At 54.9% G+C, this 15292-nt stretch overlaps 1 protein-coding gene across 4 annotated transcripts in view; it reads left to right on the top strand.

Moving 5' to 3' along the window:
* The first annotated feature begins 6115 nt into the window (after nucleotides 1-6115).
* Nucleotides 6116-15292, top strand: part of ETFA (electron transfer flavoprotein subunit alpha) — a 77691-nt gene continuing 68514 nt past the window's right edge. For all 4 annotated transcript variants that reach the window (XM_075897362.1, XM_075897360.1, XM_075897361.1 and 1 more), the window contains exon 1: nucleotides 6116-6259. In XM_075897362.1, the coding sequence (XP_075753477.1) occupies nucleotides 6221-6259 (39 nt within the window). In that variant the 5' untranslated portion in view covers nucleotides 6116-6220. The remainder of the gene's footprint in view (nucleotides 6260-15292) is intronic.

The raw sequence follows: 15292 nt of genomic DNA, 5'->3' as shown, positions 1-15292 counted from the left end.
AGAGGGACTTGGGGAAAGAGGGAGAAGTGACCCAGGGCTGGGCCGCGGAACCCGAGAGCGGGGGAGTTTAGGGTTCGCAACCCCCCCCCGTTACTAGCTAGGACGAGCGTCCTGGCTTTAGGGCCCTGGGTCGGGGTCCGGAGTGAGGGCGGGCCCGGACCCCCTCCCTCTCACCCTTTCCCGAAAGAGTGGTCATTGGGGCCACGGTCGCATTGTGCGGGATCGGCGCGGCGCAGCGAGGACAGTGGAATTAAAGATCTTTGATTAGGAAACCTAGTTTGTTTGGCGTCAAACCGGTCAGGGAAAGGGGGACCCCCCCCTTTTTCCCCGAACCCGGGGCGGAGGCGTCACAGACCCAAGCACCATATATTCCCCATCTGTGTAGAAAATGTCGACGGAGCCATGTAGATGAGTTTACTAGACATAGGAAAATGAAGCGGCGATTTAAATAATCGCCGCTTCATTTACATCAAAATAGCCACCGCACTGTGCCGATCAGCTGTTTGGCGGCACAGCGGGGTAGTCTGGATGCTCCATGGTCGATAACGGAAGCCTTTGTTGACTGCTTCGCTATGCCTCGTGGAATGAGGTTTACTGGAGTGGTCGATAAAGGCTTCTGTTGTCGACCCGCTTCCGTTGTTTGCTCACCCGTCTGGAGATGGGTGAGCGGAATGCAACGGAGGTATGGGCCACATGCTGCGTTCTCCACAACATTGTGGAGTGGAGTGGGGAGGCCTTCCTCCCTGCATGGATGGCAGCTGAGGCACAGACCTTTGAACAGCCCCACACAGCTGCCATCCGCCAGGCACACCAGGATGGGGTGTGCATCCGAGAGGACCTGACGGGCATGTTCGCACAAGCCCCATAGTAGGGTCGCTTCGGTCTCCCCATACAACTCCCTCCCAACCCCTCCCCTACCCCCTCCCCTCTCCTTACCTCCCCCCAATTGTAAATGTACTGCATAGAAGAAACCAACCTTGGTTATACTTGTTTGTTTGGTTACTAAGACTCCCTTGGTAGTCTTGTCTGTCAGGTCAGGTCAAGCGGAAGGCTTGCACCTACCAATTTAAATTGGGTCCAGGGTTAGGTTTAGTTAAATTAGCTATAGTCGTCGTGAATGTTCGTCAGGCAGTGTCGGTTCCAAGCATATAGGCCATCATCGTGCATGTTCATCGGGTGCGTCGGACGTAGCTAGGGTTTTTCTTTTAGTTTAGGCTAGGGTTTAGGCCACCATCACCTGTCCGAACTATCCCGAAGAACAGGAAGAGGATTCGTGGTTCGTGTGGAAGGCTCGAGTCAGTGTACCCGATTCCAGTCGTCTTCGAGGGATCTCCTGGCTGTTCCTCTCCCGAGGCCCGGAAGGACCAAAGGATTGAGGTTGCCAGCAACACTACAATCGTCCCTGCATCTATACTATGTACATATTCTTTTGTATGCGTCTTTTAACCTTTCTTGCTTGTTTGTTATCTATGTTAATGTAGTTATGGTTTAAATTTTACCTAAAATTGTCAGTATTTATTTATGCACCACAAACCAATGACTAATTAAAGGAATGACTGGTGATAGATACGGCATTTGGTGTCCACATTTTGTAATCCTCTTAAATTTAGTTGGCTAATTGGCATCTCAAATCATTTATTAAAGTTACCTCGAGTAACACAATAACCAACACAGTTTTGTTTTCAACTGAAAAACTTGTTTTTATTTACAAGGGGAAGAGGGGGAGGAGATCTTCAACTGGGAGGGGGAGGAGACCTTCAACCAGGAGGGGGAGGAGCTACTCCTCGGAGGGGTGGCCCCTGCGACCGCTCCTGCGGGGGCGGACCTGGACATGGGGGGCAGGCAGCAGTGGGGCAGGCTGCACGGGGAGGTGGGCAGGAGGGGCTATTGCAGGAGCGGCAGGAGGGGGCATTGCAGGAGGGGGCCTGCGCAGTGCTAGGGGAGGGATGGCGGGGGCATGGGGTAAGGGATGGCATGGGCTATGTGGGCGGTGAGGGTGGTGATGGAGTCAGCCATCCTGGTGCACTGGGCCTGGAAGGCGGCCCAGGACTCCTGGCACCACTGCAGGTCTGCCTCCACATGTCGAGTGATGGCTGCCTCGATGCGCTCGACGGCCTGCATGTGGTGCCGAAGGAGCTGGTCCCGGTGGCGGAGCCTCTGCCTCCTTGGTTGGGCAGCTGGGGGTGCCGCTGCTGCCAGACTGGACGGTCCCCGGCTTGTGCTTGGTCCCGCTGCAGGGAAGAGAAGAAAGGATGGGTCAGTCAGGCAGCCCAGCCATTGTTCCCACACCTCATGCCCTCCACCCCTGAGCCCAGGTGACACCACAGTAGTGTGGCTTGTGCCCACTCGGTTCCCCCACTGTTCCCCGTGTTGTATGTTTGCAAAGAGGACTGCCCCTGGAGTAGGGTCCTCCTCCATGTATTGCAACCACCGGTCTGTATCCTGGCCATGTGGAGGGTGGGAGGGCATTTATGTTGTGTTAACCTGTGGAACTCCCTGCTGGTGGAGCCTGTGAGGCTTTGGGCTAATCACTGGTGTTTGACAGGGAGCGAGATGCAGCCCCACACAGTGCCTGGGAGCACATCTGGCAGAGGTGGTCTGGGCTCTCAGATCCCCATGGTGTGGGATATCTCCTGGATGGAACCAGGAGAGTGACTGGGGGGGGTGTCCCATCCTTGCAGCAAAACTCAGGCGGCCCTAGGGGTGGCCCGAGCGCTTCCCCCCCCCTTCTCCCTCCCACTATCCCTCACACACGTAGCCCAGGGACATGTGTGGCCGCAGTGAGGACTTCCCTCAGGGAACCAGCCAAGGCACCGGGAGTAGGCGAGGGGCTCGGTGGGGGCCACGTTCACAGGGCTGTGACGCTGCGGTTTTCCCAGGAGCAGCTGGCTGTGCCTCACAGCCAGGCATGGGACAGTGTGCCGTTCTCCATGCTGCAACCTTGTGGAGGTGCGGACTCTGGGCTGAGTCCCTGCGGCCCTGGCTGGTTCCAGCTGGCATCCACCCTTCCCCCTGGTCCCGCCGCATGTGTGTGAGCAGCACGGTCCCAGGCGTGCCCTGCAGCTGCCTGCTGCGGTCACATGCCGCTCGGTCACCAGGCTGCACGTGGTTGCACGTGCTGCTTCCTGCCTAATGCTACACAGTGTGCAGCTCACATGGCCTGAGTGACGTGCTCTCCCCCTCCCCCCTCTGGATGCCTGGCTCTCCCCCTGTCCCCCGCCCTTGTGAGTGCAAAGTGCAACACTCACCGGTGGATCCTTCCCCAGCCTCCGAGGATGTGCGGGAGACGCCGGGGCTGCTGGAGGGGGCCTGCTGGGTGGCAGTGCTGGCCTCATCCTCCGACGCACTGCTGTCGCCTCCTTCCCCCACCTTGGTGGTCCTGGTGACGGGGCAGTGCACGCTTGCCGGGGCTTGCAGGGGCTGGCAGGGCTTGCGGGGCTGGCTGGGGCTTGCGGGGCTGGCTGGCCCAGGATGGCATGGAACCGGTCGTAATGGGGGCAGGTGTCTGCTCCTGCCCCCTGGACCTCGCTGGCCCGCACATAGCCCTGGCGCAGCTCCTTCACTTTAGCCCGGAGTTGTTCGAGGGTCCGAGCTGGATGGCCCTGCTGGGCGAGTGCCTGGGTCACACGGGCAAAGATGTTGGTGTTCCGGCGCCGTGAGCGTGTCTCATGGAGGCCCTCCTCCTCCTGCTACAGGTCGAGCAGGGTGTCCAGCTCCCCCGACGACCAGGATGGGGCCCGTCGTTTGTGGCCCCGGGGGCCTCCTGCACTGGGGGTGCGGGTGGCTGGTGCCCCCGGAGCTGCCATCCTGCTGCGGGGTGGCTGTTGAGGACGCAGGGGCCACGTGGCAGACCTCAGCCCTGAGGTCCGAATAAGGGTCCTGCCTGGTGACCCCAGCAGCCTGTGTCTGCTTTAAGACGGCTCGCATTACCAGGAAGTCCGGGAAGCTGAGCCTGGCTACGGAGCCTCAGAGAGCGCCTAGGGGTTTTTTTTGTTTACCCTGCTTTTGCGCTAAACATCTTAGCTGCCTGTCTACACTGGCCCTTTTGCGCAAAAGCATTTCCGGAAAAGGGCTTTTTCCAGAACAGGAACATCAAAGCATTTTCGCAAGAAGCACTGATTTCGGACAGTAGATCTTCAGTGCTTTTGTGCAAAATTAAGCGGCCAGTGTAGACAGGTGGCAAGTTTTTGCGCAACAGCGCTTGCTTTTGTGAAAAAACTTGCCAATCTAGACGCAGCCATTTAAACAGTATATTCTTGTCCTGTTGCTGGATGAATCCGTTCTAATTTTTCCATTCTTGGCTTCTTAGCCCAGTCTATAAAGCAAGGCTGGGCAAGATGCAGCCTCGGGGCTGGATCCAGTCCTGCTAACAATTTGATCCATCCTGTAGACTGCATCTGGCTGTATATCCTGTTGTCCATGCCACTGAATTTCCAGGTAGTGGCTCAGGCAGCAGGATCCCAACAACTCCCAATGGTGGAGCTACCCTGCAAGGGCTGGAGCCATGAACCTTTCAAATGGCTGCAGCAACCCCAGGTGGCTGCCAGGCAATGCAGTAGTGACAGGCTGGAGCCACAAGCTCTTTGTTGTATTTTTACTCAGGGTGGCGGGGGGGGGGGGGGGAAGAGAGGGGGAAAGGGGAATAGTCTAGACCAGTGTTTCTCAACTTTTTTTTATAAAGTACCCCTTTACAAAAATTATAAGTACCCCCTTTAAAAAAAAAGTACCCCCAGTACCTACAGTTTTCAGACACAAAGATTTGTTTCTACCATTGCAACACATTTGTTTAAATAACTTAATCATAGCTGGGATGGCGATGAAATTTTTGGAAGCAAAAAGTACAAAAATAATAAAGTGCTGTAAAACTTAAAACAAAAATTCAGTTTTTTCCAAATTTCAGCTGAGCTGACATACCTCCTAGACTTCTCTTGAGTACCCTAAGGCTACGTCTACACTGGCATGATTTTCCGAAAATGCTTTTAACAGAAAAGTTTTCCGTTAAAAGCATTTTCGGAAAAGCACGTCTAGATTGGCAGGATGCTTTTCCGCAAATTTTCGCGATTGGGGCTTTTTTTGCGGAAAACAGTACTGTGCTGTTTACACTGGCCCTCTTGCGCAAATGATTTGCGCAAGAGGGCTTTTGCCCGAACGGGAGCAGCACAGTATTTCAGCAAGAACACCGACGATCTTACATGAGATCGTCAGTGTTCTTGCGGAAATTCAAACGGCCAGTGTAGACAGCTGGCAAATTTTTCCGCAAAATCAATGCGCTTTTGTGGGAAAAAGCCCCGATCGCCATTTTAGCCATCGGGGCTTTTTTGCACAAAACAGTACTGTGCTGTCTACACTGGCCGTCTTGCGCAAATGATTTGCACAAGAGGGCTTTTGCCCGAACGGGAGCAGCATAGCATTTCCGCAAGAACACTGAGGCTGTCTAGACTGGCAAGTTTTTCCGCAAAATCAGCTGCTTTTGCGGAAAAACTGGCCAGTCTAGACACAGCCTGTTAGCAACAGTGGAAATGTGTGTTTTAAGAATGTAAAACTAAGATCTTAAGATCAAAGACATTAGTATTTATAGTTAGCTTCTGTAATACAAACACCCAATTTCATGAAGTTTACATCTATCGTGAATGGAAGTTTGTCCCCACCCAAACTTTAAATTCTATTTTTTTGAAGTGTGCAAAGCTGAAATCAGCGGGATATTTGTTTTGCTGTAAGATCTGGCCTTTATCAGGACACTGATGCGGAGCTGGAGTTGCTAAGTCGCCCTACTGTGGAAGGAGTCTCAAACTGTGGAGTAGCCCGTCCTCGTTGAGAGCCGCGCCTCCCTGGCATAGGACAGGTCTGCGAGCTGCCCGCAGGCAGACGTGCCCGTTCTGGCCGCGGTAGAATCAAACTCTTCCCCAGGCGGGCCCGTGATTGGTGCTCAAAGCCAAGTTTTGCCAGCTGGCCCTGCGCTCCCGGCTTGGAGCGCTGCGCCGCGCGCCATCGGGGCCACCGCCCCTCGCAGCAGCGCGAGCGCCAGCAGGGCTCGACCGCGAATGACATCACGCAGCCTGGCAACCGGCCCAAGAAACCCCCGTCACTTCCTGATTGGCTGAGCGCGCTGGCCAATGGGAGCAGGCAGAATGTCTAGCGTGTCGTCCCGCAGAACTCTCGCGAGATTGAGGTCTCGGGTGTCGTTGGCTGGAGGTGAGCGCGCGCAGAGGGAGCTGCCATCATGTTGCAGGCGCTCGGCGCTCGGCGCCTGAGGCGGGCGGTGAGTGCGGCGCGCCGCTCGAGGCCCGCTCCCTCAGCGCCGGGCGGGGGAGCCGCCCCCCCGTGGAGCCTTTTCCGGGGGCCGCGCGCACGGCTTGGGGAGGGCTGTGCCGGCAGCACCGCGCACTGGGCCGCAGCTCGCTCCCGGGGCGGTGCGCTCTGGCCCGGGGTCCCAGTCACAGCCTGCGCTGCGGTGGCGGGCGGGACTCGGGCGCTCAGCCCGCCTCCTGCGCTGGCCCGGGCCCAAGTGAATCCAGCGCACCCCGGGCTCTGCCGGGTGCTGTCCGACCTGTTGCCAAACCCCCCAGTGCGGGGGCTGGCAGCCTGTCCCGGGGTCCCGCTCTCCGTGTGCTTAGAAAACTGTCCCTACTGTCTAGCCTAAACCTGCCTGCTGCCATCGAAGCGTCTGAGCCTGCCCCTGGGGACGTGGAGACCAGTTGATTACTGGTAGCTTTTTTGACATAATTTAAGCACCAGTGAGGGGAAGAGGCAGAGAAAGAGGGTTATTTGGTCTAATTTGTACTGCATTATGTAAGAGTCTGGACACCCATGGCTCTTGAAAAATACATCTCCATAGATTGATTATCTCAATTTAAATAATGGCTCCTCAAATGATAAAGCATTCATCTAATAGCAAAAGACAAAAAAGTTGTCCTGGTCTGCATTTACTGCAAGCAGAAATCCAGAACTTGCATTTTAAATGATTTTAAAACTGTGTAGCACAATGACAAATGAAAATACATTTACTGCAGCTGTAAAAGACTTAGTTTTGGTGTCTGGACCTTCTGAGAGTATATAAAAACTTGTGTGTGTCAAGGGGGGAGGGGTTAACTGGACTTGTGGTGGTAAAATGGGCAGATCACTTTTATATGTTGGGATCAGATCACTTTTATATGTTGGGTCATAGCAAGCTATTTACTTTGTTACGTCATACTCTGTGTTCAGGCTTGTATGTTGCTGAGCTTTAAACCTAAGAGAATGCTCCAGGTTACTTGGTGGGTGGCTAGGTGAAGGAGTCTTCCTGCATATTGTCATTAATTTATTATTCTATATTTGGAAGGACATTCAGCAAGTCATTTATATTCCACCTACCTAAGTACCCCTTTTAGTAAAATGGTGAGAAATTTTATTTGTAAAATCCTTTCAGAACTTCAAGTGGTATGGAAATGCAAAGTATTAATACAATAAATGTGCCTTGTCAGTAACAGTGGTTTAGTAGGTCTGTCAACAGACTGTGAGGTAAGTTTCACTGTTTTTAGAAGATACAAATTGTCATCCTGACAAATTCTTACATTAAAGATTTTTTTGGGGGGGACAAGGATGATCTTTTCCTGTATGTCTGTACAGCTGCTTGCTTGTTTTGGGGTACTATTGTAGAATAAATAATAATCCTTTATTATGATCAATTTAAAGTTCCAAGTTTCCCAAAATGGGAAATACAAGGCCAGACTCCGCGTTTGTCAACATTTGCTCCCTCATTCTTGAGTTTGTAAGATAGAAATGTAGCCGTGTTAGTCTGGTCTAGCTGAAACAAAAAAACAGGATTATGTAGCACTTTAAAGACTAACAAAATGGTTTAGTAGGTGATGAGCTTTCGTGGGCCAGACCCACTTCCTCAGATCAAATAGTGGAAGAAAATTGGCATCACCATATATACCAAAGGATACAATCAAAAAAATGAACACACATGAAAAGGACAAATCAAATTTTCTTAATGGATTGTTCACTTTCAGTCCTTTGGGTACGATGTCCATCTTCTTGCACTTGATTTGTCCTTTTCATGTGTTCCTTTTTTTGATTGTATCCTTTGGTATATATGGTCATGCCAATTTTCTTCCACTATTTGATCTGAGGAAGTGGGTCTGGCCCACAAAAGCTCATCACCTAATAAACCATCTTGTTAGTCTTTAAAGCAGTGTTTCCCAATTTTATTTGGCCACAGAACCCTTTTCAGCTTAAAATAATTGGTTGATGAAGAAAACCTGCAAAATACTGTCTCTTTAAGAGAAGGCGGGGCAATGCCGCATTTTCGCGGAACCCTTTTGCTTCGCGGAACCCCGGGGTTACACAGAGCACCAATTGGGAAACACTGCTTTAAAGTAATGGCAGTGTTGTGATCAAGACTCTCTTCCCTGCAATTTTTTAAACAGTAAGCATTTGTAAAGAATGAAGGATAAGGAGACACCCATAATTTTAGAATATTTATCCTATGCAACAAAGAGAAGGGGAGGAGAATTTTAATTGAAGAATCCTGCTGTGGTATCAGCTGACATGAGAATCATATTTAAATATATGGTATAAGTGGCTTTGTAAATCAGAACACAGAGCAATGCCAAGGAACCTGGACTTTCAACTTGTTTACTTCAGAGGAAGCTCCAGTGGCTTTTTTTATAGGAATAATGTGTAATCTGTTTGTTCTACATTTTGAAACTAAATGTATGTAAAAACCAAATTCACTACTGTTGCAAGTAGATGTGACTCCGTTGATTGCAATGGAGTTGTACCCAATTGATTTCAATGAAGTTTTGAGGTCATGTGGATAGTCAGAAGGAATTTGCAAATATTTGTGACTTTCTGTATTAAAATCCTGGATTCTCCATTGCTAGTAAAACACATTTGCCTCATCTTTTTGTGTGTCAAAAAAAAAAAAAAAAAAAATCCGGGAAAAAGCCAATTCCCAAAAGCATTCGAGACGATAATGTTCTGTTTAATACGACTATTTGATTACCTTGCTAACCACTATTAAACATCCCTATTTTGGACTCAACCCTTATATCTTACCATTTGTAAAGATATTTGAGATCTTGGATGAAAGATGGTAGAATTTAATTTTTCTGTATGTCTAGTATTTCTTTTTTCTAAGAAGTTCAGAGGTCTTTCACCAAGGATGTGATGATGGCTCTCACATTATCATCCACAGCAAGAACCATTAGCTCCTTCATTGTTTGTTCATTAAGATGTGGAAGATAATGTGTGAGCCATCCCCATCTGATATCCTGGCTCATACCATTTGCATGAGAATTAAACTTGTGAATGAAGTTAAGTTCCAACCCTTCTCTGTGTATTTGGCTTGTGGAATTGGTCTGTGCCCAGGAAGACTCTTGATACCATCTACATCAGTGGTCTCCAACTTTTTTACACCCAAGATCACTTTTTAAATCTCAGAACAAGTGAAGATCTTCTGCCCCATCCTTCACCCAAGGCCCCACCCTCTCTATTCTCCTCCTCATTCCCTTGCAATCCCCAGCCCTTGAACACTCTACACTGCCACTTTTTTTCCTGATTCTTCTATAGGAAGAGGTTTTCCCAACATTTGGCCTGTCTAGACTGAACCAATTGTCAGAAAAACCCCTTCTTTTGGAAGCTCCCTTATTCCTCGTGAAATGAGGAATATAAGGGTTACCGAAAGTATGTTTGCTCTTCCACTATAAAAACAGAAGAACAAATGCATCCCTGGATGTGGAAGAGTTTTTCCGGGATATCTCCGGAATCCTGGAAAAACTCCTGCAGTCTAGCTGTACCCTCACTGAGTTGAGACGGGATATGTGGGCTCTGGGGTAGGAATGAGGGATTTGGGTATGGGAAGAGGTGAGAGATGCAAGCTCTGGGAGGAAATTTGGATGAAGGAGGAAGTGGAGAAGGGGATGCTGGCTCAGGGAGGGGGCACCATGCTGGGGAGTATTGGGGTACTAAGCAAGCCACGGGCTTGTGGATGTGAGGGTGCAGGAATTTGGGTTTGGGTATGTGAGTGGCTCAGGGCAAGGGGTTCCAGTGTATGATAGGCTCAGATCAGGGCTGGCCCTTTTTGGCGCCCCGGGTAGGCGGCGCCACCCCGGGTGCACGGTGCATGCGCAGGCCCGCCCCCAGGGTGCATTGTTGAACCTGTGTCTTACCCCCCGTCCTGGGGAGTGCGGGCCAACCTCTGGGTTCATGTCGCATGTGCGAGCCTGCCTCCGAAGTGTGCAGGCCTGCCTCTGGGTTCATGGCGCATGTGTGAGCCTTCCCCGGGGTGTGCGGGCCTGCCTCCGGGCGCATGGAGTATGCACTGCCTGGCCACGGCTGCTGGCATGCCACCTGGGCGGGCCGTGCCTTACTCTGCAGGGCCCCACGGTCGCGGGGGGAAGGGCACTGCGGGGGTTAACGCAGCTCCCGCCCTGGGCGGCCACTGCAGCTGGGTGCGCGGTGTCTGATGGCAGCTATAAGGGGCACCATGTGCCCCTTACAGCCGCCATCAGGCGCCCCCCATCGGTTGGCGCCCTGGGCACCTGTGACGGTGCGTTGGGAGTCCCCCGTCTCCTGCACCCCGAAATGGCACAAACAGACTGCACCAGCTGGTGGAATAGAGGAAGTTTATTGCCTCTCCAGGATACAGCACAGCACAGATGTAATCTGGTCACAGAGCTGGGCTAGGATGCCTCAGGCCCCCTTGAGATGGGGGAGACTGGGCCCCTAAACTCCAGCCCCTTCCCTAGGCTGTCTCCTCCATGCTCCCAGACACCAACTACACTCACCCTCTTCCAGCCCTGCCCCCCAGCCAGGGCAGCCTCCACCTTCCTTTGTTCCTCTCCATGGGGGGTATCTGGTTCAACAAGTTTGGCATCACCTTTGCATAGTGAGGTTTTCCCTGCTGGGTCTTGCTCCAGACAGCAGGGGTCACCACAGCCCAGCAAGTACCCCCACTACGTCACAGTTCTCCCCCCTCCGAGAGCGAACTGAGCAGGGTCACTCCGCTCGTGACCTAGGGAAGTTCGGGCCCCTCGCCACGGGACAGCGCATCGGCGATGATGTTGGCGCTCCCCTTGACGTGGATCACTTCCATGTCGTAGTCCTGTAGGAGCAGGCTCCACCGCAGCAGCTTGGCGTTGGTCCCCTTCATCTGGTGCAGCCAGGTCAGGGGGCAGTGGTCGGTGAACACCGTGAAATGCCGGCCAAACAGGTATGGCTGCAGCTTTTACAGGGCCCACACCATGGCCAGGCATTCCCTCTCTACGGTCGCGTAGCTCCGCTCCCGGGGCAACAGCTTCCTGTTCAGGTACACGATGGGGTGACGTTCCCCTTTCTCGTCCGCCTGCATCAGCACCGCCCCCAGCCCGGTGTCCGAGGCGTCCGTAAACATGATAAAGGGCTTGTCAAAGTCCGGGTTTACCAACACTGGCGCCTTGGCCAGGGCTTCCTTCAGTGCACAGAGAGCCTTCTGGCACTGCTCTGTCCAGACCACCCTGTCTGGTCTCTCCTTCCTGCACAGCTCTGTGATCGGGGCAGCGATGGAGCTGAAGTTGGGCACAAACCTCCGGTAGTACCCCGCCATCCCAATGAAGGCCTGGACCTGCTTCTTGGTCTGAGGCACAGGCCAGTCTCGGATGGCTCCCACTTTGGCCGGCTCTGGCTTCAAGCAGCCGCTTCCCACCTTATGGCCCAGGTAGGACACTTTGGCCATTCCAACCTTGCACTTCCCAGCCTTTACGGTCAGCCCAGCCTCCCTCAGCCGATCCAGTACCTGGCTGACCTGGGCCACGTGTTCCTCCCAGGACTGGCTGAAGATGCAGATGTCATCTATGTACGCTAGGGCACAGTTCTCCATTCCCCGCAGCAGCTGGTCCACCAGGCACTGGAAGGTGGCCGGCACCCCTTTGAGGCCGAAGGGCAGGACTAGGAACTCAAAGAGCCCCAGCGGCGTGATGAAAGCCGATTTCAATCTGGCTTCCTGGTCTAGCGGCACCTGCCAGTAGCCCTTGGTGAGGTCCAGGGTGGTGAGGTAGCGAGCTCCCCCCAGCTTGTCCAGGAGCTCGTCGGGCCTTGGCATTGGGTAGGCGTCGGACACCGTGATGGTGTCGAGCTTCCGGTAGTCCACGCAGAACCGGATCGACCCGTCCTTCTTCGGGACCAGCACCACGGGCGAGGCCCAGGGGCTGGAGGACGGCTGGATCACCCCCAGGGCCAACATGTCCTGGACCTCTCTCTCCAGGTCCTGGGCTGTCTTCCCCGTGACTCTGAAAGGGGAGCAGCGCACTGGGGGGTGAGTGCCCGTCTGCACCCGGTGGACAGCCAGGTTGGTGAGACCAGGCTTGTCGGAGAACAGCTGCTGGCGGGAGCGCAGCACCTCTCGGATCTCGGCCTGCTGGGCCGGGGTGAGCTGATCCGAGAGGGAAATTGACTCCAGCGAAGAGTCCTCTCCGGTCCCAGGGAACAGGCCCGCCAGGGGATCCTCCCCCTGCTCCTCCCAGGGCTTACACACGGCCAGCACCAAGTTCTCCCTGTCCCAGTACGGCTTCATCATGTTAACATGATACACCCGCTGGCCGCGCGTCCGGCCCGTCAGCTCCACCACGTAGTTCACCTCGTTCAGCTGCTTAACCACCTTGAAGGGGCCGTCCCAGGTGGCTTGCAGCTTGTTCTTCTGCACGGGGATCAGGACCATCACCTGGTCCCCGGTAGCGTAGGCGCGGGCCCGTGCGTTGCGGTCGTACCAGACCTTCTGCTTCCTCTGGGCCCTGCTCAGGTTCTCTCTGGCCAGGCCCATGAGCTCGGCAAGTCTTTCCCGGAATGTCAGGACGTATTCCACGACTGGCTCACCCTCTGGGGAGACCTTCCCCGCCCACTCGTCTTTCAGTAAGTCCAGGGGGCCCCTCACTCGCCTCCCATATAACAGCTTGAACGGCGAGAACCCCGTGGACTCCTGGGGCACTTCCCTGTATGCAAACAGCAGGTGGGGTAGATACTTGTCCCAGTCCTGCGGGTGTTTGTGCATAAAGGTCCGTAGCATCTGTTTCAGAGTCCCATTGAACCTCTCCACCACCCCGTTGGTCTGGGGGTGATACGCCGAGGCCCAGGTGTGTTGCACCCCACTCTTCTCCCACAAGCACCGGAGCAGGGCCGACATGAAGTTGGATCCCTGGTCCGTGAGAACCTCCTGGGGAAACCCCACCCTGCTGAAAATGGTCAGCAGGGCATCTGCCACCATGTCTGCCTCGATAGAGGGCAGGGCCACGGCCTCGGGGTAGCGGGTGGCAAAATCCACCACCACCAGGATGTATTTCTTCCCTGTCCGGGTCGCTCTGTTGAAGGGCCCCACAATATCCATCGCCACCTTCTGGAAAGGCTCCTCTATGATGGGCAGGGGTCTCAGTGCAGCTTTCCTCCTGTCTTGGGCCTTCCCCACTCGTTGGCAGGAGTCGCAGGACCGGCAGTACCGCTGTACAGCTGCAAACATCCCCGGCTAGTAGAAGTTTTGGAGCAGCCTCAGCCGTGTGCGCCGGATCCCCTGGTGTCCCGAGAACGGGATGTCATGGGCCAGGTGTAGCAGCTTGCGGCGATACCTTTGGGGAACCACCAGCTGCCGCTGAAGCCCCCACTTCCCTACCGTCCCGGGGGAAAGCCATTCCCGGTACAGAAATCCCGTCTCCCACCAGAACTTCTCCTGGCAATCTCCTCCTAGGGGTTGAGCTGCACCCAGGTCAGCCCGGTCCCTCAGGGACTGCAGGGAGGGATCCGCCCGCACCTCCACCTGGAATTCAGCGGCTGGGGCTGGGATAGGGCCGTGGCTCCCCCCACTGCCTAGGTCCAACTCTAGGTCTGCTGGGACGGGGCCCTGGGCCCCCTGTTGGGGAACCTCGAGTTCCGGGCCGCCAGCCCCTCGCTTGCTCTGGCTACGGGTGGTGACCAGCGTCCTGTGGGGTCCGTCTGGCCACTCCTCTAGGTCACTCCCCATCAGCACGTCGGTGGGCAAGTGCGGGTGCACCCCCACTTCCTTGGAGCCCTCCTTGGCCTCCCATTTCAGATGCACCCTGGCTACGGGTATCTTAAAGGGGGTGCCGCCTATGCCCCTCAGTGTCAGCTGAGTGTCGGGTAGCATACGGTCTGGGGCCACTATGTCGGGTCGGGCCAGTGTCACCTCTGCCCCCGTGTCCCAGAAACCCGTCACCTTCCTGCCATCCACCTCCAGGGGTATGAGGCAGTCCCTTCGCAGGGGCCGCCCTGTCCCCACCCGGTGCACAGATAAATCTGTCTCCCGAGTGTCAGACCTCCCATGGGAGGGGCACTGAGCATCCTTCCCCCCTCCCCGAGCGGAGGTTTGCCTGCCAGCCCCTGCCTCTGGGGCAGCCTGCCCTTCCTCCCGCCCCAGCCAGTTATCCCTGGAAAGTCCCAGGTCCTGGGACCTGTTCTTGTGCCTGGTGCATTGAGCCCTCTTGTGGCCTCGTTGCCCACAGCGATGGCAAGTTAGGTTCTGTGGGCCCATTTGGGTCGGCTCTGCCCGGGCCCTGGCTGGTTTTCTGGGGTATCGATGACTGGTCATGGTCCCTGGGGCTCGCTTCGGCGGTGTCTCTCTCCGTTGCTCAGCCGAGAACCGGTCTCTGCGCGATTCTCTTTCTCTCCGGGACTCCCGTTCACACCCGGACCGGCTCTCTGTGAACTCATCCGCCAGTCTCCCGGCCTCCTGGGGGTTCTCTGGTCTCCGGTCCTTGAGCCACAGCCTCAGTTTGGGTGGGCACGCTTCATAGAACTGCTCCATCATGACCAGCTGGAGTAGCTCCTCTGGGGTCTGGGCTCTGACTCCAGACACCCACTTGCGGCAGTATTGCGCCAGGTGGGAGTCCAGGTCCACATAGGTCTCCCGTGGCCCTTTCTGCACCCCTCGGAACCTCTTCCTGTACATCTCGGGGGTCAGCCCGAACTTGTGCAGCAGGGCCTTCTTGACTCGGTTGTAATCCCCTGGCTGTAGGTCCTCCAGCTGACTGAGCACTCCGGCCGCCTCCTGGTTCAGTGCGGGGATGAGCTCCTGCAGCCAGTCAGCTGGAGGGACACGCTGCAGTCCACAGGCCCTCTCAAAGGCACTGAGGAACCCGTCTGTCGCCCATGTCTTTCAATTGGGCCACCACGAGCCTCTCCAAGCGTCTGGCAGTCCTGGGACCCTGGGGCCCATCCGCACTTGGCGCAGCTGGTGCCCCGCTGGGTCTCCGCTCTGCCATGGCCAACTCATGCTGTCGCTGCCTCTCTCGGTCCTGGCGGTCCCTTTCTCGATCTTGGCGCTCCTTCT

This window comes from Pelodiscus sinensis, chromosome 14, assembly GCF_049634645.1.
Source record: "Pelodiscus sinensis isolate JC-2024 chromosome 14, ASM4963464v1, whole genome shotgun sequence".
Classification (NCBI taxonomy): Eukaryota; Metazoa; Chordata; order Testudines; family Trionychidae; genus Pelodiscus; species Pelodiscus sinensis.
Note: the sequence above shows the minus strand (reverse complement) of the source record. Positions and strands in the feature narration are given on the sequence as shown.